Below are 17,008 nucleotides of genomic sequence, written 5' to 3'. Positions count from 1 at the left end.
GGGGTTTTGTACAATTTCACTATAAATAATATTTTATTATATTTTGTGCAAGTTATTACTGACTGTATTTGTAATAAAATGTTACGTCTGAGCCATCAAGGTTACTTGTTGAAACTCATTTTCTGTTTCATATAATACACCTGAAATTAGTACTTCCAATGGCCACTTGGTCAGGTCTTTCAGGTCAGAATTTCCAGATACCTGAAGGTAATCAGTATAAAGTCCACCAGCACCCAAAAATTTTAATTTAATATTTTCTTAGATTATGTATAGTTGTAAACACTAAAAATTTAATATTAGAATATTAATTATTTTATAAGTTATTCCAAATAGAAAATGTGAATTTTAGCATACAAACTTCCGCTTTCAATTGACCCGAAAACACGAAATCTTGAGTGTATAACGTAAAAGAAACCAATCAAAATATATTTTACTCAAACCGTCAAATTGGCTAGATCATGATTACGTATGGCAACGTTTGGCTACACCCTAGAAATTAAAAAGACAAAAATCCAGGACAAGTTATGTCGCGTTGTACGATGAAAACATACTTAACATTAAAAAATAGTGGGCTCTGAGTCTGATAACCGTATCATGGGGTTAAATACCAGTGTTTGAACCAATCTTTACCCCATCTGTATGAAAGAAACCTTTCTACTAGGGAATAATTATTTCACGGTTGGCGCTGCTGTAGTTCAATGAGTACATTAGCGACACGAATTCAATCTTATTTACATTCGAGCCCACCTAATTAACTAGAATCTGTGGCGTCGGTGATGCTATAAATTAAGTCATGCGCTTTTTAAAAAACGGAAATTAAGGGGATGTACCGCATGGACTAATTAACATTGTTAAAGTGACACATTTCGACGGATTCAATTATGAAAATAGTCTTTCCCGCGCTATAGAATTTTGGAAGTAAGTTTTTATTCATTTGAGTTTAAAAAAGAGAGATCTCCCTATGCGTTACTTACGGGAATTGTTTCATAGATACCAAAGGTAATATAGAACTTCGTTCCCTACATTCAAATTCCGAGAGCTTTCGGATTTGGCGGTTATGAAACGAAGCGTTTACCTACTTTCGGCACGCGACCTCAGAAAAATCGGCCTCCATAGGTCACTGCCATAGTCCTATCACAGCCAATTTTGAAGACGCGCTATTGCCCGAACAGCGCATCATCAAAGTTGGCCGTAGCCTTATCTAAAGTTGGTTACCATGGTAACTTTGCAGCTTATCTTGTTCGGAGTTCCGGTAGGAAGTGGGTAGACGCTATTGATTAAGCGCGGGACTGTTATTTTGAATTTATGATACGACGTTTATATTATATTTGTAGATACGTTACAAATATAGACTAAAAATAAAGCAATTCACCATAATCTTGTCAACGTCAATATCATCTTTATTTATAGATACGAATTCCCGTATCGTTTCATTTATTAATATTCGGATAAATGACTGTAGTCTGACTCATGACAAACAAATTGCGAAGGGCAGTTCTAACCTCTTATTATGTTGATTAATCAGGTCTGATTAGTATATTGCGTTGTCTAAAGTTTTTGTCGTGTTTAGGCCTACTTATTTTATTTCCTTTAATTTCTTTTATTTTGGGTAATTTTTTCCTATTATTCCCTAAAAATCTTTTATAAGTTTGCCATTTTTACTACGGGCTTTTTCAGACATTTCGATGGTCACCCTGACCCAGGTTTAAAATTGGGTGTTTCAGTTTTTGTTCTCTAAAGGTGTAATAAACCATACCAATGAACACTACACAAGCATGGTCTATCTGCCTAAATCAATACTGAACGTTTGAAACTAGAAGACGAAAATCCCCGCATGCAAGAGTGGCTCTAAATAGGGCTAGAAATAAGAACTTCTAAACTTTCTCTGCATGAAGTGTCGTCTGCAAGTTACAAGGAATGGCGTATGAAGAATACTTTTTAATTTTGATTATATAAGCAGAAAACCCGAATAAAATTTATAGATAATTAAATCAAGAGGCGTTTCTCATTTTCCCGCAAAATGGAGCTCCAATCAAAGGGTTTTAATTGGCCCCCTGAAAATCGGCGGCCGTAGGCGGTATATATTTGTAACTCTTTGATTTTTTTGTTAAATGAAAGAGGTATCGGTAAAACAAAGTCGGCAAACAATGGAATATGTCTTCTATAAAGTAACATTGGCCTTCTTGTTTTGATGCTTCTGCGGCGGCACGGGTGACGTTTCACGACGTTTTACTACGAAAAGCCCTGGTCATAAGGATAAATTGGACGAGGCACCCTGTTTATAAGTATAAACTGAACTGAACTTCTACGTATTTCGTAACGAATGACCTAGATAAAAACAAGCTCAGCAAGCGTATTTTATTTTACGGACAGGACTATTGAATTGGACGTTGGCTGTTTTTTTCGACATTTTAATCCTGAGTGTATGACCTTCCTTTGTAATTTTTCAAATATATAAATATAAAATTCCGTAAAAGAGGAAATAGAAGTCAACGAAGCGTGCTGCTCTCTATTTAAGCCAGCTTCTCTTCAGTGCCACTGCCACTCTCGACTGGAGCGAGCCTACACTATTCATTAGTTTCAACCATCGCTTAAATATAAGTTATTCTCAATGTACAACCTTGCAATGATTTTCTTGCGAAGCATTTCCTTCAAATACGGGCGAAGGATGCAGGAGCCTCAAATAGAAAGAAGGTGAGTGCTGACATATTTTGAGCCAAATAATTAGAGGTCGGGGATGGTTAACTTTTATTCAATAGATAAAGCTCCCAAAATTATTCGTAAAACGTTTTGATCAAGTAATTTATATTTCTGTATTATCCGATTAATTTTTTGATAAATTTGTAAAATTAATTGGAAAACGACGTTTTTTTCGATAAAAATCTAAAATTTTACGAATAATACATGTTTTTTAATCATTTTCCGAAATATTAACCGGTAAATTTCTTTGTTTACATTTTTTCCCGAAAAAAATCAATTTAAACATGGATAATAATTAACCGTTACCGACCTCTACAAATAATCTACCCAAAGGATTTACAATTGTTAATATTAACATAAATAACAGCACATAGAAATATGTTATTTTTTTAACACCAATTTTGCCGTATTCTCTATGCAGAAGCCACTCTGACACGATAATATGATCGTTTATGCCGACCGAAAATGACTTTCTGAGTGAAGTATGCTTTACAAATATTTCTGAAAACCGAAAAAGGATTACAATTAGACATTTGTTCGGACATTGTCAATATTATTTGTACTTGTTTACAGTAGGTGGTTTCTTTTCGCTGGTTCCGAGATTCAAATTCAAATTCAAATTTTTTATTTTTGTTTTATGTTTTTTTGCAATGGGGTTAGGGGGCCAAGTCATCTTGCGACTTATAGTCCTCTTATTTTTATAGTTAATACACAGTTTTTAGATGAACAATGGTTTGTATTATATTAACAGAGAAAAAGAAAAGAAAAAAAAGAAAAATATACTTGTAATATTAGAAGAACAAATATATATACATAAAAACCTTATTATTTATACATAGCTATTGATAATTTTATATATTCGTAATGTTTTCTAACCCATGTATATTCTTTTAGGAATTTTTTAACAGCTTGGTATGTTTTAAGACTTTTGATTTTTTTAAAGGTTTCGTTATAAAGCTTTACCCCGTTGTAGAAAACTGAATTAATTTTTTTTGACGTTTTACTTGCGGGTGGTTTTAAAAGATAATCGTACCTAGTTTTCGATTTTATATTATCAAAGTGAATAAATTTAGATTGTTATTTGTAACGTTTTTGTGTATAAAATTAAGGCTACAGTAATTAAAAATTTGGTAAAAGTTTAAAAGTTTACTTTTTCTGTACAGGGGTTTAGTAGCAGTGGTGTAGTCCTAAAACAAAAAGAACCGGGGCGATACTTGGGTACGGCCAATTTCAATTTCGCGCGTAATCGATTTTGGCTGTACCTAGGTAACTATTTGAAATTGTTATGGTATTTTCCTGCGGGCAAAATATAAAATAAATCCACACACCCTTTATTCGAGAAAAATGATTAATGAAATAGATAGAAGTGAAGAGAAGCACATTGTGAAGAACTAAATGAAAAGAGACTTAAAGGGAATATAACCTGCAAAGCAATCTTTACGGAAGACCCCTTCAACTTTTCAAATTACCCCGTACAGTGGCGCCAAACATTTTTAAATCCAAAGGCAAGAGCGGCCAGAGCTGCAAACGTTGGTGTTCCACACCAAATACCTGAGGTTATATTCCCATTAAAACGGTTTTAAAATTCACAATTTATTTATTTAAAAAATCCAACGTTTCGGAGGAACTCTTCCTCCTTCTTCAGGGATTTTTACAAGTCTGAGAGTATAATGGTAAAACTTTTAGACGAAAAAATATTTAAGCGCTTTATACATATAGTGGCTACTGTTCTATAGCCGCGAGCGTTTTTTCTCGAAGGCGAGGCGACCGTCCAAGAGCAACGGCTCGGTATCTTCGTTCGCGCGCGAGACGACTACTATAGAGTAGTATCACCTCGTAGCTTTGGCCATGGCCGCCATTTTAGGCGCTTTTTTTTCTCTATAGGAAAAAGCATGGGTGACGTTGCGTGATGTAGCACTGACACTACTCTATTGTCGGAATGGGGGATTCAGCGAGAGGAGGAATTGGTTTTTTGTGTGGGAGAGGGTGAGGACCATAAAAACATTTAAAAAGTGGAGAAAACGTGGATAAGTTAAAGGGACCATCGTCACGGTTTAAACATTGCGCAGATTTATTTTTTTAAATTTCGATGGATTCGCGTACATTAAAATGGGTTTTATGTAATTTTGATTGAGCTAGTATGTCTATTGAGTCCCACCTAGCATTATGGCCAAAACCACGAAGGTGTTCGCTAAGGGGATAATTATTGTACGGGTTGTTTATATTTTTGTGTTCTTTAAGCCTTTGATGAAATGGGCGACGGCATTGCCCAATGTAATAATCACCACATTCACAGGAGATTTTATAAATAATGGCCTTGTCGAGGAGGGCAGTTGGTTCTTTATTATTACATAATAAAGCTGACAATTTGGGTGGTGGGAGATAAATAGGATCGAGACCTACTGATTTAAGATTTTTGGCTAGTTTTTGAGAGAAGCCAGGATAAAAAGGGATACATGCTGGGATGAAAGATTTTTTACGTTCTGAAACCACAGGAGCTAGAGTTGTTTGGAAACAGACGGTATTAGATAATTTTTTTTGATATTTTCATTATGTGATCTATTTGGGATTCCGAAAAAGAATGATTTAAAGCTGTGGATTTAACTAATTTTAATTCGGAGGAGAGGAAGGAAGAATTTGAGGAAATGGTGAAAGCGCGGTGAATTAATGTTGATAGATCACTTATTTTTTGGGAAGGATGGTGGCATGATTTCGCGTGTAAATAAGATAAGGCATTGCAAGGCTTACGATAAACTGATGTTTCAAATTGGAGGGTGGTCTGGTTGTTATGTATAAGAATGTCAAGGAAGGACAGTTTGGTGTCTTGTTCAGTTTCTATGGTAAATTGTATGGCTGGATTGATTGAGTTTAAATGATTGTGGAATTCAGAAAGACAAGCTAAGCTATGGGGCCAAACGAAAAAGGTATCGTCATAAAATCGGAAAAAACATTTAGGTTTTTTGGGGACAGAACTGAGGGCAAGTAACTCAAAATTTCCCATAAAGGAATTACATAATAATGGACTTAAAGGTGAACCCATGGCCGTGCCATCGATTTGTTTATAATACTCATTTTGAAATGAGAAACAAGTGTTATTTACACATAAACGTATTAAACTAATATAGTCTGAAATTTCACAATCGAAATATAATTTGGAAGTAATTAATTTGAACTTAAGGCAATCTATGGTAGCATTTGTGGGGGTTTGGTGAGGAGATTGACAATAGTAGCCTCGCGCGCGAACGAGGATATCGAGCCCGTTGCTCCTATAACCCTTCGACGGTCGACTCGCCTTCGAGAAAAAACGCTAACGGCTATAGAACAGTAGCCACTATATGTATAAAGCGCATAAATAGTTTTTCGTCCCAAAGTTTTACCATTATACGGTCAGACTTGTAAAAATCCCTGAAGAAGGAGGAACAGTTCCTCCGAACGTTGGATTTTTTAAATAAATAAATTGTGAATTTTCAAACCGTTTTAAGTCTCTTTTCATTTAATGAAATAGAATCAAGGCGCGCCCTGGGAAGTTGAAAAAAAGAGGCAGGGCACGCCCTGGCAAAATGGAAAAACCAAGGCGGGGCGGCGCCCTGCCTTTGAAAAAAGCACCGGGGCGACGCCCTGGCCCGCCCTGGCCCGACTACACCAGAGTCTAGCCATGATAAATTATATATGTTTCTAAGTACGCGTTTTTGTAAATGAATGGTTAGAAAAGTAGGGGTATGACGTCATTTTACTCCGATTATGTGCTGGAAAATAGTTTGTGTGGAGTTAAAACGTTTTTCCAATATGGCTGCCTGTGGCCTTTTCAGCAGATAAATTCTAGCTAGCAGACGACCAAATCCGATTAACTCCTTTACACCCCCTTTTCAGAAGGAGTAAAAAGAATGGCTTTAATATTCCTGACTAGCGAATAGTTTATGGGGCGGAGTAATGATCATCCCAGTAACAGGCGAATAAAACGTTTTAGGGTAAAAAGAGTACACTTTTAGTCCGAGAAAGGACGAAAAGAAACCACCTAGTATTTACTTTAACAAAATCATTTTTTTGCTTTTATTTTTACAGATCGACGAAGTACTGGGTTTAGGCCGAGGTATACGCCCACGGTAGTCAACAATCCATCGATGCCTTTTCGTTACAAGAGCTCGCTATTGAGCCTTTTATTAGGACTGGTTGCATTGGGTATGATAACAATTTTACTACGAAACACTGAACGAAAGACCATCTTTTTCAATTCAACGGAAATTCAACATCGCCAAACGATACCGAAAGAATTCAAAGGTAGACAATTACCTTTTCACTACATCTACGAAACTAGAAACGTGTCGTTGTTCGGTTACAATTACACAATAGGAAGCCGAAATTCGAGAGATCAAGCGAAGGTCATATTACTAGGAACTCCGTGGAACGGAGTTTGGAGTACCATAAACTATTACGTACTTGAAGAGAATGACACTTCTTTCAAGCGCTACGACTGTCCGAATACGAACTGTCTGGTCACGAAGAACCAGAACCGGCTCAAGGAGGCGGACGCTGTAATATTTCACTTGTTGGATCTACCGGAAAGGTTTCCAGAGTACCGACATCCGAACCAAGTGTGGATCGCTTACGTACTAGAAGCGCCCTGGTTGGTCAAATCTAATTTGTCGGCCCTGAATGGCGTGTTCAATTGGACGATGAGTTATAGAGAAGATTCGGATGTCCAAGTCAAATATGGTTTCGTGGGTAAAAGAAGCGTGTCCCACTCGAGAAACTTATCCGATAATAGCAAAACACCTTTTCGAGAAAAGAAGTCGGTGGTTTGGTTCGTCAGCGACTGTAAGACTCCCAGTAAACGCGAGAAGTACGTGCGCCAGCTACGAAAGCACATTGACTTGGACGTATATGGTAAATGCGGTACCAAAAAATGCTATCCATCACAATCGTCTCTGTGTTACGATGATATCCTCAAAACGTACAAATTCTATTTGTCTTTCGAAAATTCTCTGTGTCTGGATTACGTGACCGAGAAATTCTTCAACGTCTTGGAGTACGACGTGGTCCCCGTCGTGTTCGGTTGGGCGGATTACCGGAAATATGGTCCTCCGGGCGGATACGTCGACGCCACTCGGTTCCCGGACCCCAAAGATCTCGCGGCCCATTTGAATGAGATCGCCTCAAACGAGAACCTGTTTTCCAAATACTTGGAGTGGAAATCTTCGTACGCTTCGTACCTCTATCCATGGATGTGTTACCTCTGCGATAAACTTCATTCACCAATTATTCCCTCGGTCAAAGCTGATCTCAAGAAATGGTTTTTCGATGACGCCAAATGCCGGACTTGGGCAAAGGACAACGGGTTTATACGTTTATAAAACATTATCATGGTGAAACGAACTATAATTCGAATATTTGAAGTTGATTTTACTTAGTTATGGGCCAATGTAAAAAGGGGGGAAAATTCTTGGATTGACAGCCTTCGCAGTGGTTGATATATTTTTGAATTGTGTCAGCCTTAGAAACCATGAGACGCTATCATTAATTTAGTTTTTAATTATCATAAATAAGTGTGCCCCTTTAAAAGAGTCGAAGTTCATTTTGATAATGTCAAATAATAATTATTGTATTTTAATTAATATCTGATAAATTCAAGCAACAGATATAAATATTTGCACTACAAACTGTGAAAAACGAACGAAGTACTTTTTACAGCAGCGGAGTACAAGATTTAATAAAATCCCTGTAAACAGGAATGGAAAGAAATCTTTTTAATTAGTTAGCCATCCAAGTCCAAGACCCTCTCGCAAGCTACTTTGGTCATTGGTGGATTCAATTAAGTTTTAGACAAACCGAATTGCTCGAGTCACCTGGTTTGGTAAATAAGGTAGCGAAACGTGAACACGTTAATTTAAATTAAGTTTTAGACAAACCGAATAGTTCTTTTTATAAACTAACGTGGCCTTCTTGTTGAAATGTTGCTCTTAGGTCACAGTCTCTTACTTTCACAAGCCTACGAGCGCGCGCCACAGTCGCGAGGAATATAGGTTTTTTTTAGCACGCGTGCAAATCGCTCGTGCGAAGAATCCACTAATAAAGCTGCGTCTTGTGACGTAAGAGCAACATTTTAACAAGTTGGGCAAGACCACTTTTTATTTTATAAAATCAACTATTGCTCGAGTCACATGGTTTTGTAAATAAGGTAGCGAAACACGAACACTTCAATTTAAATTAATTTATAGACAAACCAAATTTTTCGAGTTACCGGGTTTTGGAAATAAGGAAGCGAAACACGAACACTTATATAAACACCACAAATATGGTATCCAAACGCCATCATTGAGTTAGATGGCGCCTGAGACAATAGTGTGTACGAATTGGCAAGAAATCTCACTTAAAATTAAAATTTCATAATGCAACCGAAAACGTTGTTCAGAAATAATCAGAACTAATTAATAATATAATATTCAACCGGAGTCGGTCTCAATGTTAAGAAACTTACGTTCATTTAAATTCTAAAATCACAAAAAATCACTAAAATGGGCAAATGCCCCACTTCGGTTGGCCCGATTGCACAAATGTTAACATTGCCAGTGAGGGCACGATATTTCCAATCGATTGAAGTATCATATGTTCTGTCCCTCTAATGTACCACGAGAAATCGTGCGAACTCCGGCAGGGGCGTCGGCGCTGGCGTCAGCGGCGGCGACTAACACACTACGTGAAACTAATACACACAGATCCCCCAGGATTGTGTGCAAAAACGAAATTTAACGGAGAAAATCACGCGAAGAAACATTAAGCGGTTGTTTGGTAATGAATTTTAAAAGTTTTGTCATATTTAACTTCCGTTACTTTGACTAACAACAACGAACTTCCTCCGATAGCAGTTCGTTGCCATGGAGACTAGGCCGGCGAGTGAAAAACCTCCCGACTTCCCGCAATCGGCTTTGTTGGTTTTTGTTTTGAAATAAAATGGATTGAAAACGGATATAACTATTTCTAGTCAATAGCTCAAAGGACGTGTACTCGTAAATTTCCTCTCATTCTCCTATATTAAAATGAATAGTCAATCAATAAAATATTTATTTCTGACACGCATTCTTTTTGTTTTGGGAAATTTTGGATTCTTAAAGGGAATATGAGCTCTGCTGTTTCTGTTGCTCTAATATTTAACGTGGGGATAAAAACTTAAATTACTGGAATTTTTACAGGGTGACAATAAAAAAAACCCAAAATATTTATAGGAATATAGGAAATTCAATAGTGGATTTATAGGAAAATATAGGGTACTTTCTTTCATAATATAGGAACAAATAGGAGTATTATCTAAAAGTGAAATAGGTTTTACTATAAAAGGCAAAGCTAAGCCTCAGTGAATTCAGATTAATAAGCAGATGACGATAATCCTAATTCAGTTCAGTGCAAATCTTAAGAGAAGCAGTTTACATTTTATCAAAGGGATTTAGTACATCAAGTGCCATCTGTATTATGAAAAGCGAACTACGCACGCGGGAAATTCGAAAAAACTGCGTGAAATACAAAATAATATCTAAATAAAGGAAAAATGGTTAAATTATAGGAAAATAAAGGAAAGGATTGGAATATAGGAAAAATGATTAAATTATAGGAAAATAAAGGAAAGGATCGAAATATAGGAAAAATGATTAAATTATAGGAAAACAAAGGAAAGCATTGAATTATAGGAAAAATGGTTAAATTAAAGGAAAATAAAGGAAAGCATTGAATTATAGGAAAAATGGTTAAATCATAGGAAAATAAAGGAAATCATTGAATTATAGGAAAAATGGTTAAATTATAGGAAAATAAAGGAAAACATTGAATTATTGGAAAAATGATTAAATTATAGGAAAATAAAGGAAATCATTGAATTATAGGAAAAATGGTTAAATTATAGGAAAATAAAGGAAAGCATTGAATTATAGGAAAAATGGTTAAATTATAGGAAAATAAAGGAAAGCATTGAATTATAGAAAAAATGGTTAAATTATAGGAAAATAAAGGAAAGCATTGAATTATAGGAAAAATGGTTAAATTATAGGAAAATAAAGGAAAGCATTGAATTATAGAAAAAATGGTTAAATTATAGGAAAATAAAGGAAAGCATTGAATTATAGGAAATATGGTTAAATTATAGGAAAATAAAGGAAAGCATTGAATTATAGGAAAAATGATTAAATTATAGGAAAATAAAGGAAAGCATTGAATTATAGGAAAAATGATTAAATTATAGGAAAATAAAGGAAAGCATTGAATTATAAAAAAACGATTAAATTATAGGAAAATAAAGGAAAGCATTGAATTATAGGAAAAATGATTAAATTATAGGAAAATAAAGGAAAAAATTTAATTATAGGAAAAATTGTTAAATAATGGAAGAATGGTCACCCTGTAAAACACATGCTCGAATTTCCCCCAGGCAAGATATATGAAAAACGTCACCGGCGTGCGCTACAAGCTCGTGGGAAGACGTCAATTTTAGTGGGAGGAGCTTACAGTTAGAGCATGAGGCTCATTAGAAACAACGCTGAGTAGATATAATTAAAACATTTATTGACAAGCCAAAAAATTTTCTTAACATAATGATTGTTTATTTAGAATTAAGAGGCGTGTATATCTCAAATTTCAACAATAATTTATTTTTAATAGTTTGTTTTATGTTACGATTTAATTATTCATCATTATTTGAACTCAGCTAAGAAAGCGCTTTCTTTACTTTTTAAAAAAAAATAATTTTAAGTCGTTTTTTTGATTAGGGGCTTAACAAGAAATATATTTGAAAGCCCAAAGGTAAAAAATTTGAAAACCTTAAAATGAATTTGGAAGATACAGGCAACTAGGTAGATCATGATGTACTACGAAATATTGACCGTTAAATCTCTCTAAGTCAGCCCATTTGTTTTGTAAATTAGCGAAGGTATTTGGGCGTTAAGTTGTTAATTCCTTAAAGATTAATTTTTAAGCTTCCAAATATTTATGTGAAATTCCTTATTGGAAGCGTAGAATTTAAGCGTATTTTACGCCACTGTAAGATATGTGAAAGTCGTTGTATAAAATGTCACACGAGATGAGGCTAAAAGAATTCCCAATCTAAGAACAGAAACAAAACATTATAGGATTTTAAGTAACAGTAGATGTTTATGAAAACAGATCTTTTCGCAAATGACAGCTTTTACGCCAACATGATTTTTCATCTTGGGCGAATTAATATTATTGGAATTTAGAACCCTAATTCGTATATCAAGAGCAACGGCTTCAATTACATATTTATCGTAGGATCAAGCCATTTAAATGATATAACGATGGTTTTTGCTATGGTACAACGGTGTAAAATCTAAAAAGTATGAAATTTAAAACCAAAACTGATATTTGCAGAGTCATTCTTAACCTCCTTTATTTTGCTTCAGTAAGTTTTATTTCAAATGAATAACGATATTCTTTATTTTTCGTGGTAAGCCTGCACCAAAATTAGTTTTGGGAAAATGTGATGAATGTTCAGAGTCCAGGCCATTCAATAGTAAATGTTTTAATCCGGTAAACAACAAGATGACACGCACATTTAAGTACACACAATACCCCCGATGTATTAACTTTATTTTAAATATTATATTTACATTTTAATAATCAAAAGAGGAATTTAACCAAAAAATAATTTTTCGAGTAACCTGATTTTGGAAATAAGGTAGTGAAACGGAAACACGTTAATTTAAATTAATTTTTCACAAATCAAATTTCTCAAGACACTCGGTTTTTGTAAAAAGGTAACGGCACGCGAACTAGTTAGATGTCGCCTGTATCAATTGGCACAAAACTCAAATATGACAAAAGTGCGTACACAGGTGGTGGGGTCCCTCGAATTGGAGGGAAATCGCAATTAAAATAAATTTTTTTTAAAACAGCCGAAAACGTAGTTCAGAAATGATCAGTGAATAAATTAACTTAAAATATAATATTCAACCGAGTCGTTCTTAATTTAAAAATGTTGATCTTTAGGAGAAAATCGCCAAAAACCACTAAAATGGAAAAATGATTGACATTTTAGGGTCAGATTTAAAAAAAAATATATATTGGGATACCGTAGCCGATAAATGTAGCGTCGAACTAGATATCGTTGAAATTTCTTACCCTAACTGATAAAGAGTTATATACGACACGGCGGCATCGGCTCCACTGCACGTGAAACCAATACACACAAATCACTTAGATTGTGTGTAAAAACAGAGTATAGAGGACAGTGGTGTAGTCTGAAAACTAAAGAGCTGGGTTGCTACCTGAGTGCGGCCCACTTCAATTTCGCGCGTGATCGAAGTAGGCTATACTGGCTGCTATAGATTTACGTCCAACTTCGATGTTTATCGTAATTGAAGTTGGCCGTACCTAGTTAATGATTTGAAATTGTTACGGTACTTCCCTACGGGAAAAATTTATAATAGATACACACACCCTTTATTCGAGGCTGTGAGGATAGGCTAATAGTAGTACTCAGCATTCCTTTGTCACCGAATTCTACGTATAATTTTTGAAATAAAAATAAAAAAATTCTAACAATCATGACCAGTATATTAGGGACTAAACTAAGATCACAAAAACAATAATCGTGTTTTCTAAATATGACATCATTCGCTAATATATTTAAAAAAATGAAAAAAAAACTCAGAGTTGATTAGAGCCATGGACTAATTAACAACAGGGACGGTCCAGATCTATAACATTTCCCTATAAAGACCCAAAAAAGTGTTAAAGCGGTCAGCAGCGTTGCCAGGCAAATATTTTTTTTCCTGGTGATTCAAACGTCATAAACTGGAAATGGATTTTTGAAATTTCGCCATCTGTCGGGAAACATTTTCAGATTGTTCTTTATGCAGTAATCCCCCCTTTTTTGATCCCCCTTCTTTAGGAGGCAAACGGTTTGCGTCTGAAAGCAATTTCCAAATTGGTAACGGTTGTTATTATTAACATTGTATAATATTATTTATAAATATAAATGATCGTATCATGGCTTAATAGTTGCTTACCTTTTTTATGATGAATAATTGAGACGAAACAACCGAGATCAATTTATTCAGAATATTATAAATTAAGTAGTTACAACAGTTAGTTAGACGTACTAAAACAATGCACAATTGAATTTAACCCTATTTACGGTACAAGTTTAGCAGTTAAATATAATACGAAGCCAATTTTAATGAAAGAAATATCTACAGAGGGTATTTGTATTTTTCTTGCTTACGAAATATTTGCCGCATCGTTAACGCTCATTTTATTTCAAAGTTCGCCCTTGACGAAGATACCGTAGAATATCGATATCTGGTAGTGGACGACTCGTAGACGTCCTGTTGACGTTGTGACACATACCGCATGAAAACGACCAATATCGTCCAATTTCCAATATAATATAATGACTGCATTAAGAATCGTAGATATCCAAATATCCACACCAACAAAAAATTTATTAACAAGAAGCGAAAAACTTACCATTCACAAAGCACAGAAAGCCACTTGACTAAACGTATATCAATAAATGACCGAAGACGGAATAGTTAGGGTTCTTTATAAATAAACAAAACGAACCCAATTGATGAACTGCATTAAACATCTTAATCAGTCGAGAAAACGTTTAAAAAAAATTACGAAGTAATGACGACCGAGTTGAAAACCAGAGCAACTCGATATTTCCTTCATAAATGAACTATTAAGCTTGAAAACAAATAAGCTAAACACAATAGATAAGAATAAACGACTGAAAAAACTAAATAAATAAAAAAAAACTAACGGTTTCTAGCCTTTATCTTATCTACTGACTGCGCTAAAACAAGATTTGACCTTTAAATTTTCATACGTAAACAATGTAGACTTTAAAAACAAAATAAACATCTACGTAAGGTGTTTATAATCTTCCCACCCAAACAAATATTACGTTTATTTTTATCCCGGTTTTACTAGTATACTAGTAAAACCGGGATAAAAATAAACGTAATATTTGTTTGGGTGGGAAGATTATAAACACCTTACGTAGATGTTTATTTTGTTTTTAAAGTCTACATTGAGCCATTGACGTTTACACCTCTAAAGTTTAAATATATATTTAAACTTTAGAGGTGTAAACGTCAATGGCTCATCGGTAAAACGTCCGCGTTCTAAGAATGTGCCCCGGGTTCAACTCCTGACGACGTTCGTATTTAACTACAAATTGATCAATTTCCACATTTGAAAATTTTATACATATCAAAAAAATAAAATGGCACAGGGAAAATTGACGTTAATAACTTTAAAACTGCTTAGAACCCCTTCGCCAAAGCAAGCGTTGGTTAGAGTAAATCTCTTGCACGAGGCAGACCCGGGTTCGATTCCCGGCCGGCGCTAATGAATCGCAATTTGATACTAAGACGAATACCGTGTACAATTGATGGAAACCCTGCCATTGGACGTTGAGAGGTTGCATAACACTCAGCACTCGGTCCGTCCCAAAGTGATTAAGAAGAAGTTGGAGAGAAAACGCCCGTATAAACGCAACAGACTCAACATCCACAACCGTCATAACACAAACACCACAAACTCTACACCCACAACATTCACAACCTACGCATAAACTTACAAAAACGTAATACTCATGTATGTATCATTAAAACAATTCTTATGGAATTTTACATGCATTTTAAGCAGAAATAAACGCTTCGTTTGAATATCCAAATTCTATCGTTTTGACAGTGCAGTACTTTAACGCGTGTTTCAGTTTATTTTTAATGAAATTCTAATAAATCCTTTTTTGAATGAAGAGGAAATGGCCTTTATACTCGAAATTAAAGTTACACGCTCCACTACCGGGAAATATAGGTAACACAAATAATAGCTATGTTTCAAAATCAGTAGAAGCAAAATGAACGAAACTATAATTTTTACCTCTCCGAGGGTACTTTGTACACCGGAGGAGTATTACAGTCACCGTGTCTGTCTGTGGGTGTGTCTGGGCTGCGAACGCGTTCGCATTTTCCGTGCAAAGGTTAATCATTGCGTACGCAGTTTCTCGAAGGGTTGGCAAAACCACCGTGTGACGGTGAGCGTTAACGGTTTTATTTGCGGTTTGGTTTGGTTTGAATGGTGTTTTTTCGTTAACGCTCACCGTCGTGACGGTGGTTTTGCCAACCCTTCGAGAAACTGCTCACGCAATGATTAACCTTTGCATGGAAAATGCATGTAAAATTCCATAAGAATTGTTTTAATGATACATACATGAGTATTACGTTTTTGTAAGTTTATGCGTAGGTTGTGAATGTTGAGTTCGTGTTACCTCTGGGTTCCGTGGAACACCTTTTGGGAACAGCTGATTTAGTCAATGTGTACGAAATTGTCAAATTTGGAAAAGTAGGAAACAGGTGTATATCATTTCTAAAATTTGTAATTGTTAAAAAATTAAGAAGCGTATTCATTTGTATGTTATGTTACTTATGTAATAAATAAGAAACCTTTTTTACTGTTTACGGTAAGTTTGTAACTGGGAAACTACGATTTTGTTTGTATTATCGAATTTATATTTTATTACGATCTATATTCACATCAACCGTGTATTGAAGTATTGAAGAATGTGAGAGAATATGATGAAACTCGTCAGAATAGCACAAAAGTGTCGGACCACCTACTGTCGTCCGTGGGTCTTCCAACTGTGTTGGGCCACTAAACGTTTGCAAGTCGAAATGTCCTAACTAATTGGCCTCAAATCGCTTTGGTTTCGGGGAAAGTAATATACCCGACCCTCCGGGTTATCGTTACCAACGCTGTTTCGAGTAGCGTAAGGGTTTTGACCCTACTGACAGATAATTTTTGACCAATGGCGTGGACAAGTGGGAGTTCATTGGTTGTAACTTTGAATATATTGTATTTTTCACCATCCTTTCATTTTATAATTGATTGTATTACAGTCGACTTACCACCAAATTACAAAAGAACATTAGCGTCTAGATCCTAAGTTGACAGGTTAAACTGATTCTGGAACTTTCTATTGACGAATCTGTTGGTAAACCTCCTACTAAGAGTCATAATAAAAGCTGTACACAAACCGATATATTTAGAGCAGTTGAGGAAAACCAAAGAAAGCTTTACGATGTCTTTGTGTTGGAAACTTGGAATTAGTTAAAGTCCAATTACGTTCGTTTGGAAAGCACTTCTATCACCAAGCAGGATCGGGTATGATAAACAAACCACTTAATTTTCTTAAAGGCCCAGTTTTTCTTCTGCTTGTCCACCTTGAATTTTTCTTACCTGCAACACCCCCCTTGCATTTATACTTCCCGCAAAACATGATTTTGGCGAAGATTGA

At 35.3% G+C, this 17,008-nt stretch overlaps 1 protein-coding gene across 1 annotated transcript; it reads left to right on the top strand.

Moving 5' to 3' along the window:
* Window positions 1-6,823: 6,823 nt before the first annotated feature.
* LOC149939220 (lewis-type alpha-(1,3)-fucosyltransferase-like) lies at window positions 6,824-8,182 on the top strand. The gene has a single exon (XM_090178374.1). The coding sequence runs from the start codon at window positions 6,882-6,884 to the stop codon at window positions 8,049-8,051; it is 1,170 nt and encodes a 389-aa protein (XP_090034500.1). The 5' UTR covers window positions 6,824-6,881; the 3' UTR covers window positions 8,052-8,182.
* Window positions 8,183-17,008: the final 8,826 nt, after the last annotated feature.

Source organism: Leiobunum rupestre, chromosome 6, assembly GCF_980474605.1.
Source record: "Leiobunum rupestre chromosome 6, qqLeiRupe1.1.hap1, whole genome shotgun sequence".
NCBI lineage: Eukaryota > Metazoa > Arthropoda > Arachnida > Opiliones > Sclerosomatidae > Leiobunum > Leiobunum rupestre.
The sequence above is the reverse complement of the archived record's forward strand: the minus strand, read 5'-3'. Positions and strand labels throughout refer to the sequence as shown.